General features: G+C 33.1%; 1 protein-coding gene across 1 annotated transcript; it reads left to right on the top strand.

The window, feature by feature from the left end:
* The first annotated feature begins 8,270 nt into the window (after positions 1–8,270).
* Positions 8,271–9,194, top strand: LOC114331395 (uncharacterized). Its single transcript, XM_028280974.1, has one exon. It carries the CDS (start codon positions 8,271–8,273, stop codon positions 9,192–9,194), a length of 924 nt encoding a protein of 307 aa, XP_028136775.1.
* The last annotated feature ends 3,096 nt before the right edge of the window (positions 9,195–12,290 follow it).

Genomic DNA, 12,290 nt, shown 5'->3' with positions numbered 1-12,290 from the left:
TTGTCTACTGAAGATGCTAATAAAGCGCGATTAATTACTAAAACAAGATGGATAGTTGAAGCTCGGAATGGACATTTAAAAAGTATTTTTAAATTGTTTTGTGGATTAATACCGGTCCATCATGTGCCTAATATTAGAATGTTTTTAAAAATTGGGTGCATTTTAATTAATAAATATTTTCCACCTATTCAAATGCAAGGTGCAACTGCAGAATTGGCAGAAACAATGCAGGAATTGGCTGCATATGAAAATGTCGTAAAAGCTCGTGTTGAAGTTGACCGTTTGGACTTACAACGTATTCAAGACGATGCATGGGTGAATTTAGATGAACTTATTTTACCAGAATTTCCCATTTTGTCGTTACAACAGATTAGAGATTTGACTATTGGAATCTACCAAGTAAAACTTGCACCCAGTTACATTCAAGATAAATTACAGAGAGAAAACATTGAACATTTTACATTTCAAGCACTTTTAGAAGAACAGGGTCTTCTTAGAGCTCGTGTTTACTCTAGATTTCGTCAGGCGACTAAACATCAATTATGGATAGCTTTTCAACCACTCCATCTAGAAAATGACGGTGACAATATACCAATCGACGGCTACTACTGCACTTGCAAAACTGGTGCACAAACTGTTGGATGCTGTGCTCATGTTGCAAGTGTATTATGGTATCTAGGGTATGCAAGGCATGACGCAAATGTAAGGTATCCATCAACTCAGTTATTACATTCTGTCTTAGACGCTCCTAATAGAGACGTGCATTTGAATCAGTAATTGTTGACTTTTTGAATACCACAACTTGGTTTTCAATTTTTATATATATATTTTTAATAATTAATGACAACATGGATTAGGCCTAATGGGGAAACTATGCAAAAAAAACGCGCCTTGCATTTTACCTCAATGGTGGTGGGGAAATGAAATGCATTATTTAATCGAAATTAGTTACAGATTTTATGTATACTTACCATACATAAATAATAAAAAATGCATTATTTAATCAAAATTAGTTACAGATTTTATGTATACTTACCATACATAAATAATAAAAAATTTATTAGTATTCCACAAAATTTAAACAGGCGAACCACTCACCATTGATAATTTTTAACGAACGCCTATGTAATAATTAAATATTTGGTGAGAAGTAGGAAAGTATAAATAGTTTCACTAATCCGCTTTTAGGACCCGCTGGGTTTAAGCTGCTTTGAATAGCACCCTGAGTAATAGTGATTGTATCTGACATTTCTATGAACTCCCAAAATATGATTTTGATAAACTTTAATTGCAATTTGCGCCGTAATTAATCATAATTAAGAGTTGGCGCAATGATAAGATTTGATCGTTAATTTAAAACGAATCTATTCGTATAAATTTTATTGAATTTGAGTGACATTATATTTTCCATAAGATGTGTGCGATATATAGGTTCTTTTTTTGATGTGTAAGATCGAGCTCTTGAATCGGACGAATCGGTTTACCGGAAGTTGTGTTTTTCCTGATTTTTTTTGTAAAACTATGTTGTTTATTTTTTCAATTCTTTCAACCTGTATATATTAATTTTTCAAAACGGTAATACCGGCGTTAAAAAGAGCGTAAAAATATTTTTTAGGAAATATTTTGGACTCTTTAGTTATATTAATTACCATTTAATAAATGCATAACGTATATTACACATATGACGTAATACTTGACGACGGGAAATTATCAAAAATTATCGGGGGTAATTAGACAAGTGCATCAAAATTATCCATAATTTTGCTTAAAAGCGTATTGCCTAAAAACTACTAGAGTTTATTTTCATATTTTGGCAAAAGAGGCCGACTCCGAAGAAGGAGGGAGAGGAGTGTAATTTTTATTATTGTAGGTTTCTATTGGTAACAATTTCTATGAATGAAATAATAATTTTTTTTATTTTATTAAACAATATCATTTTTAAACAATTTTTATTTTTTTATATCACAACACCAAATCTCGAAGCAAAAGAAAAAGGAATATATTCGTAATATGTTCAATAAATTTGGCACATTAAAAATTAATCGAATCTGACAGGGGTAGGAAATGTAATTATCCGTTTCACTCGTATATTTCTCAACAAAAGAATTCGAAAGCTCACACAAATTCAATTACGCGCTTATGCATAATTCTCTCGATGTTATTATACAGAGACATAAAAATCTATAAAATATTTCAGAATGAAGACCGAGCCTAACAAAAAATTACCGAGTTTAATATTAAATAATTAATTTTAATACAGTGCGCGGGGGTTATAAATTTTTAAGTGGGCTGTGAATATTTTAGCAGCCAAGGCTCAGACTCTGCCAATGCGGAGACTAAGAATTTCACGAGCCCTTCATAAGTAATAACACTTCGCATGCAATAATCATTTAGTTGGCAAGCAATTTGCCGCCATGCTATGCGTAAACACCTTTACAACGTGCCTCATCACAACTTACACCTGATACGATGTCTCGTATCTCTTTAACTTTCCAATTTAGTATATAAGAGGAATAACTTTCACGGGTAAATCGAAAATATGCTAACTTTTGCTTATATTTGGAAAGCCACATGGTTACTTTTAGGAAAAATGTATCTAAATTTAACAGAAAAAGGAGATACATATAAGGATATGGTAGATAGTGCTGCTGCATAGATTAACTTTCTACATTGTGCGTCCAAGGAAAAGGGGCCACCACAAAATTTTAAATTGCTTATCTTTCTATTGTTTTCTTATTTATATCAAATTAGCGACTCAAGAAAAGGCATGTATCACTCCTTTCAATAATGTGTGTTGCCACCACGGTTCTGGATGACATTCATTATTCGGTTTGGCATAGAACTGATCATGTTTTAGATGTTCCTTTGGAGAAAATTGTCCATTCCTCAATGAGAGCCATTCGAAGCTCTCCGCTTGTTGTTGGAGCAGCTATACGACGTCTTATAGACCTTTCAAGAAGGCTCCAGATATGCTCAATAGGATTAAGGTCTGGACTTTGAGCAGTCCATTCCATTCTTGGAATACCAGCATTTTCAAGACACTGTGATTATAATCCTTGCCGTATGTGGTCTCGCATTATCTTGCATTAGCAGAAATTGCCAGTAAAAACTGCACATGGTATTACATGATGTTGTAGGATTGTAGTCGGAATCTCTGTACTCTGGAATCTATAAACCGAAAATTCTTGCCTACTAGAAAAGGTGTCAAATATCTGGGTAACCGCATAGATAATCACCTAAATTGGGGGACACACAATATACGGTCCTAACGACTAAAACTGGGCATCCTCTGCCAAAACATCTACTGGTTTATGAACTGGAAGTCAGGTTTAAGTATCCAGAACAAACTTCTTCGATAAGTATAAGACAATACCACGTCTAATTGGATGTAAGGGATTGAAATCTGGGGAACTGTCAGTAGGTAATATAAATGTGCAAAGACTACTTCTTCTTCTTAACGTGCCTTCTCCATTACTGAAGGTTGGCTATAACTACAGCAAATTGCTCTCTATCTTGAGTCTTTGAGCGGTTCTTAGTATCAAATGTGTGTCGATGCCTGTCCAGTCTCTTACTTTCTTCAGCCAGGAGCATTTTCTTCTGCCTGGACCTCTTCTTCCTCCCACTTTCCCTTCCATTATGAGTCGTAAAAAGTTATATCGTTCTCCTCTGCAAATTTGTCCTAGATAACTCGTTTTTCGGTTTTCTACAATATCTAGGAGTTCTCTCTCACTCGCCCTATGCAAAAACTACAAAGATTCTAATTCAAAGTCCTTCGTAATATCTGCAATACCTCATGGTATGTGCCAAAGTATGTTATTCATAATGGCCATAATGTTGAAATTCTTAAGGAAGCAACAATCACTTAATGTACAAACTACTTCAAGAGTCTCATCATCTCATCCAAATCCAGTCGTAAACGATCTCCTGACCATATCACTACTTAGAAGACCAAAAAAGTTGGATCCCTAGATCTTTTCATCGCTAGGAACTAGATAGAATTTACTTATTTGTATAAAAGCCAGAAATTTGGTCATTTAATCTAAATATAGGTAGAGGGTACTCACCACTGGGTGTAGCTCCCACTGTCATTTTTTCCAGCTCTGTAAAACATATTATTTATTGTTATATTAATAAGGGAGGTCGGAAAACTTGTTTGACCTTGAGATGAGTAAGAGTGTCTGTTCTACATAGGTAACAATCTCATATTGTGGGTGATTACGTGAGGTTACTAATCAATATCCTAGAATTCGAGCAAGGTTCTTTAGTTGGAATTCATCAGCAGTATGTGTTTTCTGAACTGTGGCTATGTCAATATTGCAATTTTCTTAATGAAGCCTGCTGATGTGTTTACTCTTGCTTCGGCTAATACCTTCAACGTTTATTTGAGATGGTTCTCAGAATTTGTTACATAGTTATTTGCAGTGTTGCCAGGACATCTGGAAGACGGTCTAGCGGTTCGATGTTGTTGCCAATTTAGTTTCCCAGGGTGCACCACGAGGTGGCGAGGCAGCTTTAGACCCCAGAAGAAGTCGATAACAACAATAAACCAACAATAGCGGAGTAATAGGAAGGTGGAGACACATCATCTACAATTTACGCACAATACATAAACACATAATCTACGTTACACAACTTACATTACGCAACCACAGCTATGATACACGTTACACAAAATAATTATAATATAAAAAACACACACAAAACAGTCAGAATTGGATATTTCGGGGTTAAAAACACCAACCTCAGATTTTTTTTAACCAGCATGCTGTTGCCTACAAGATCGAGGCCAAGAATGTCAACTATCAGTTTTGAAAAAAACATAACCTACTAACAATAACTTGTTGGTAATCCCTATATATTATAATGTACAATATTATGTTGGTTAGTCATTCTCGCAGAAATTTTAAAATAGTCGTTTTTGAGAACGATTTCCGGAATGCATATCGAAACGTCAAACATTAGTGAGTTAAAAATGTAATTTTCATTACAACCAATTCTGCCTTAGTCCCATTAAATATAATATTTAAATCAATGAGATTATTATAGGGACTGTTAATCCACGTGCTTTTCTAAATTAGATTTTAAGTAGCGATTTATATTTAAAGTGTAAAATAGAAAACATCTCGAGAAAAAAATTGGAAGAACTAAACAACAGAAAAATAATGTTCTCAAAAAATAGGACAAAAGATATAGTCTAGGCGCCAAATAGAGGTCACCATGTCCTTTTCAATTCTGATGGACAAACTCAACGGTTTCTTATGGATTTTTGGCTGCTGATTACGAATTTCGAGGGTGGATTTCGATCCGAGTGGTCAAAAAATTGTTATAAACAATTTAATTGTTTATAAGGCTCTGGCTCATAAACTAAAAGTGATAAAAAAGAATGTTTCAAATAAAATTTGTTTGTTAATAAAAAACGAAGGAAAAACGTTTACTAAACTTAGATCCAACAATTAGAACTCACGATATTGTAAAATTAGTGCACAATGTAAATTGCAAAATAAGTATTTTTTGAAACTTTATCGATCGTAACACGGCTTCTGCGCATGCAAATGAGCCTTAGAATGAGCCTTAAGGCTTCATTAACAGGCTTCCAAACAGAGTTTGTTAAATTACTTGATCTTCATTTTTTTTAAGTTATACCCATTTGAAGTAATATGTTTCTTAAAAAAATTGTACATTAATTTGTTTATAAGGGTTTCAAGCAAATTTAAGCTATAAACATTTTTACTTTAATTAACAATAATAGAAAAACTTAAAAGGAATATTTTGAGCTTACGAAAATGTTTGTAAGTTTATTTTTCGCCAAGATATCGGTATTTTTATAATGCACTCTAAGGCGCAAGATCGGCTCACCGCGTAAAGGGTCACGCGCTAACTTCTCGATTCAAATTATAATTTCTATGTATATATACGTTATCTTCATTTTTAATTTTTGAAGGTCCTAATAAAATTTTATGATATAATTCTTTTAATTAAACCATCATACTGTACCTCGTATCACCTTTCATTCTATTTACTTTGTCTTCTATTTTTTGTACTAAATGGGAAAAAAACATTAAAAACTAATATTTCAGATATAGAACTAAAAGGTAAGTTGATATTATTTATTATTATGTAGTATTTTTACAAACTTTTTGTTTCATGCATCTGAATCGAGATATACATCTCTTTTTACATCTGCATAAGTTCTTAGAGCAATTTTTACAGTTACATGGTGGTACTAAGTCTGTTCTTGTAGGCAGTAAAATTAAAACTTTCTGGGGCTTCAGAGTCTAATTGTCTATATGATATAGATATAATCTACATCATAAAGATATCCAGTGGATAGTGGATAGTATCCATATAAAGTGGATCTAGTTCTTTTGCAGCATCATCAAGGCACGTCAATTCTGTGTATGCCGCCACAACATAAATGCTCGTTTTATATGCAATGATGATGCTGCAAAATAACTCGATCCATTTTTATATGGATATCACATATTGGCTCAGTTGCATGCGTAGAAGCCGAGTTACGATCGATAAAGAGTCGAAAAATACTTGATGTTGCGTCTCATAGCGCGCCATTAAAATATCGATATCGTGAACAAAAATAAACTTACGAACATTTTCTTAACCTCAAGTTATTTCTTTTGAGTTCTTCGTCATTATTATTAATTAAAGTATAAATGTTTACAGCTCAAATTTACTTGAAACCCTTATAAACAAATTAATGTAAAATTGTTTCAAGAAAATTATAACTTCATACGGGTGTAACTTTAAAACAAATGAAGATAAAGTAATAAGATAAAATAAATAAAGTAATAAAGTAACAAACTTTGTTTGGAAGCCTATTAATAAGCTTTAATATGAGACTTTTTAAGGCTTATTTGCATGCGTAGAAACCGAGTTAGGATCAATAAAGCTTCGAAAAATACTTATTTTGCAATTTGCAATTTGCATTGTGCACTAATTTTACAATATCTTGAGTTATAATTGTTGGATTTTTTAAGTTTAATAAACGTTTTTTTGTTCTTTTTTTATTAACGAACAAATTTTATTGGAAACATTCTTTTTTATCTCTTTTAGTTTATGAGCCAGAGCCTTATAAACAATTTATAAACAATTAAATTGTTTATAACAATTTTTTGACCACTCGGATCCAAATCCACCCTCGAAATTCGTAATCAGCAGCCAAAAATCCATAAGAACCGTTGAGTTTGTCCATCAGAATTGAAAAGGACACGGTGACCCCTCTGGCGACTAGACTAATACAATCCTTTTGAAGAAAAATATAATAAGCTGTAGAAAGAATAGGCCAAATGATATGTATGTATACAAAAGAAATGAACAAAAATTATTTGCATTAAAAGAATATTTAATATTTATAACGGTCACAGCAAACATATTTTTCCTGTGTTGTTAACTTGTACTGAAAGTTTAAGAAATAAACGCTATTCTTTATAAAAATTTGATATATTTTGTGCACTTTTAAGCATAGTTGGTCATAACATTTTCTCTATTTTCTGCTCTAAATACAAAAATAAACTTTCTTGGAAATCTTTAGAAAGATATTTTATTCCTTATCCCCGTTTTAAAAGGGAATTCCATCAAGAGCAAGTCTATTCAAAGCCAGAAACGGTCCACAATCGTTTATCTCGTTTAAAATTCTCAATTTTCAAAATTGTATTTACTTGTAATTCTATAACATAGAAATGCCGGACATACGCGACCATATAATTCGTCTGAACTCAAAGAACACAAAATAAATTGTCATAAAAGCAAATAAAGCTTCGTTTGTATTAGTCCGTAAGCTATACATAATTTCTTTGGAAAAAAGTAACTTCTAAAAACTAGCAATATTTTCTTGTTTTTAATAGATAAGCATTTTTTTCTTTTATTACATTATATGCGTAGGCGTAGTTCGGGGGTGGCGAGGGGTGGCAGCTGCCACCCCAAAGATTGATACATAAAACTAAATTTTATAAATAATTTATGTATAAAAATCAAAGTTGCTGGCTTCTTGTTGTGGTGGTAGAGTTATTTTTTATTCAAAAAATTAACGTAAAAAATGTGTTATTAAAAAAATAAACATTAGACAATATTGGTGTGATATACCCGATTATACCGAAACAGTGGCAACCATTGGTTTGCGTCGTCAGTCTCTCCTGTATCGGTGCTGCGATCTGTGATGGAAAAACTACTTATACAAATCTCATTAGACGGTGTTAACCTCTCTTGACTTGAACATTAAGAACTTACGTGCTCAGTGTTACGATGGAGCCCCAAATATGAGAGGTCCTTACAAGGGAGTTGACGCGAGAATTGTCGAAGAGAGTTCAACAGCAATGTACATTCATTGTAACGTTCTTATTTTGAATTTATACATAGTCAGCTGTTGTTCGATCATAACCTCCATAAGGAACACATTTTTGGCACTTCAAAGTATTTACCACTTTATTGGAAGGCCAAGAAAGCGTCACTCTATTTTCGAAAAAATTCAAGCCAGCTTAAAAGGTTTTGCTGGAGGGACAATGACTTTAAAGTCGTTAAGTGACACGAGATGGGCCTGCCGAGTCGAAGCTGTACGTTCCTTGCTGGACAACTTCGAAGCTACAATTTCGACTATACAAGAAATCGAAAACACTGACCCAGATACTGGTGGTCAAGCCAGCCCTTTGCTAAAAAGCATGGAAGACTTCAACTTCGTCTTTAATCTTCTTCTCTTGAAACAGGTCTTATTGCAATGTGACTTACTGTCAAAAACACTACAATCAGTCAGCCTGACTTTTGACCTTCTGAAATCAGTCAAGAACAGCACAATTGAGATAATACAAAGTTATAGGACAGACCAATACTTCGACAAGCTGTTTGATTACTGCTCTAAAATTACTGAAAAATGTGGGTTTCGTCCAGCGAAGCTCCCAAGGAGAGGAAAAATCCCAGCTAAACTTGTCGGAGGCTCTAAAGCTCCATTTGAAGCGGTTAAAGAACACCTTAAAGCTACCGTTTTTTCCCCACTCCTTGACACTTTGGAACAGGAGATTGAAAATAGGCTACAGGACAACAATTTGGATGTACTCAACCACCTAAGCCAATTGTTGGGAAGACATGAAGTAGTGGAGGAAAGCATCAAGTTTGTTTCAAAATACTACTCTTTGGATGAGGAGTTACTTTTCTGCGAAATGAAAATTTTTCATAATATGAAAGAATAAGAAACAAAACAGTTGAATAAAAATCGTCAGTTTTGTGGAAAAGGCTCTAAAAAATGTCTTGACCATGACGTTTGAAATATTTAGGCTATTTTTCACGATACCACTAAACTCAGCTGGGTGTGAAAGGACATTTTCATGCCTGAGAAGATTAAAACCTACACCAGAAACGCTAGTGGCTAAGAAAGAATGTCTGCATTGGGGCTTTTAGCCATAAAAAGGAAAATCGCAGTCGATATTGAAAGTGTAATTGATGTATTTAATATCCGGAAAAGAAGACTTCATTTAAGTTAAATTTGAATCCATCACCTCTAAAACACACGTTGTTTCTCTTATCTTACTAAAATACTATTGTAAATAAAAGCCTATTAAAGATTTGAATTACTGTATTAAATTTATAACCAGTAAAATCCTAGGTTGATACACAAGGTTTGGGCAGATATTGTAAAAAATCTAAGATCAGGATGTGTACAGTGTACAGCCAGTGTGTATAGTTATAAAAAAATAGTGTATAAATTGCGTTAAACGCTTCTATTTTGCATCAAAATTTACAAAATTTTCCCCCAAACCCCCCGGTAGGTTTTGTCACTTTAATGAAATTCGTGAAATGACGCCTATGGTTATATGTTTACCTAACTATTTTTAGGTCTAGATGTATCAGCTGCGTTTTAGGGATAGTAAATAACTAGGCTTCAGGGCAGGATATGTCACAAATGCCCATTTGCATACTATAATAGTTATTTATGATATAAGTGTTAAAAGTACACGTTTAAGGCACGCATGTGAAAGTTTGCAGAATGAGCTATAGCGAGTTCTGCAATTCACATGAGTGCCTTAAAAATGCACTTTTTAACACGCACATCATACAATATTTTTTCTACAAACGGAATTACAGGACAATATCTACAAAAACTTTTACTTGAACTTGACTGACATTCCATTTTTATATTTTTTAACATAACATCAAAATTGCCTATACGGTCAATACGAACTGCAGTGCCTTAAAAAATTTTTAAAGCACTAGTGCCTTAAAGTAGCATTTTTAACGCTCGTATGGAGTGCTAAAAATTGAAGCGTTTTACCTGTCTGCTCTAATGGGATCAAGGAAAGACTATCTACTAAGATACTGAGGAGTCGAAATGGGGCTAGTAGAAGGAACAGACACGCAAACCTTCATGCGAACGACAGCTCATTTTTTGTGCGGTGGCAGGTCGTAGATTCGTTGGGAGGGGTAGGAGGGTTTAAAGAAGACTAACTACATAACCAAATAAGCAAAGGATACTTACACAGACTTGAGGACTTTCCTACTATTTAAACAAATTGGGACGCCGTTTGAAAAATCCTCAAATTCTCATATCGAGTACTTACTGGAAACCAACTGGGGGACATTCATCGTAGATTCCTCGTTGGGGTTAAACTGGGCTATCTATTATCATCATATGGCTTCTATGCCATATCATTTTCTTCCATTCTAAAACTTAATTCGCTTGTATTAGCTATCTGTTAATAATTTTTTTTAAAGAAAGAGGTTACATAAATAAAAATGTGTACATTTTATAATGTTTATTTAAACCTTTATACCTTTTATTATGAGAATAAACATATTCTCAAACAAGAAATGAATAATAAAAACAAATACATGGTTTTACAATTCTTAACCTTATTTATTTTCAGCAGTGTACCAAAACAAAAATTTGACTTATGGCTGTCAAAAGTCACTGCCATTAAATTTACTTTACATAAAACTTTCCAAGGATCCATGTTGAAAACAAATTATTTAAATATGTAAAACCTTTACCAAATTAATATCCACTTGTGAATTATTTAAAATAAACATTATCCATACCTTAAAACAAAAATCCATGTCACATGTCACACTTGGAACTTCAAAATTTTCCATTCGAGATTGGGGGGAGGGAAGACATTCAAATCATTACAAAACTGGAAACAGGATAAAATTGATACCAAATCAAATATCATCTTCAATACAGGAATGTTACCATAACATCATCAAAAACAGGACACCACGCACTTTCTCTTTTTACCGCCGGCAAACCAAACTGCATAACAATAATAGTGTTTCACAAGAATATATCCATGTAAAATGTTGTGAAACTATTGTAATAATATTCCTTGACATTTACTGGACAAACTGCCAGTCCTTCACTTCTTTTACCATAAAAAGAAAACCATTTTAAAGCCGGCAAAGTGCGTTTCTTTGTGAGTCTGTTAGTTGAGTTCCACACAAAAAGATGTTTAATCTTCGAACATGTTTTTGGAACTCAACTTTATTTTCAGCGGCGTACGTACCGCGTACCTTCTCTTCCCAAAATTCTCCTACGCTTCAAGCAGATCATTCTTTCGGTTTGACATTTGACCAATCGGCGGAGAGAACTCAACGATCTTTCAAAATGCTGACCAATAATATCATAGGGTTTTTAGCGCTCAAAACTTAAGGGAAATATACTGGGATTTTTCAACGGATCCTTCCAGAACAATAAATGTTTATACAAGTAAACAGGAAATTTTCATGATTTTACTATGTTGCGAAACAAACAGTATTACTCATAAGCAGGGACGGCTTAGAATTTTTAATGATATATTAACTCACAAAATATATTAGAAAAATAAATATTTTTCTTGGGATAGGATTAAAATTAATGGATATTTTTTATAAAACATTGTAGTAGAAATCCATCTGCTACAAAATTGCATTTTTAACACGGTTGTAGAGAAAGATATTATTTGAAAAATACATCAAGTACAAATATACCACTGGTTCTTGCATTTGTCGATTACCAGAGGGCTTTTGATTCCGTTGAGTTTGAATCAGTACTGGAAGCCCTAAATCAAAGGCGAATATACTACAGATACATGTCACTAATTAATCAAAAACATTTAAGAGAACGCTACATCAAGTATACGACTACACGGGAAAAAAATAAATAAATAAAATGAAACAAAAATAAAAAAAAAAGAAAAATTAAAAAAAAGAAAGTAAAAAAAGTGTTTAGCACAAATTAAAATATAGATTAAAAAAACAGTAAAATAATTTAAAAAACAAAATAAAAAAAAGCAACACAATGTACCTATGTATCT

The sequence above is a fragment of the Diabrotica virgifera genome, chromosome 7 (genome assembly GCF_917563875.1).
Source record: "Diabrotica virgifera virgifera chromosome 7, PGI_DIABVI_V3a".
Taxonomy (NCBI): Eukaryota; Metazoa; Arthropoda; class Insecta; order Coleoptera; family Chrysomelidae; genus Diabrotica; species Diabrotica virgifera.
This window is presented reverse-complemented; position numbering and strand designations above follow the sequence as displayed.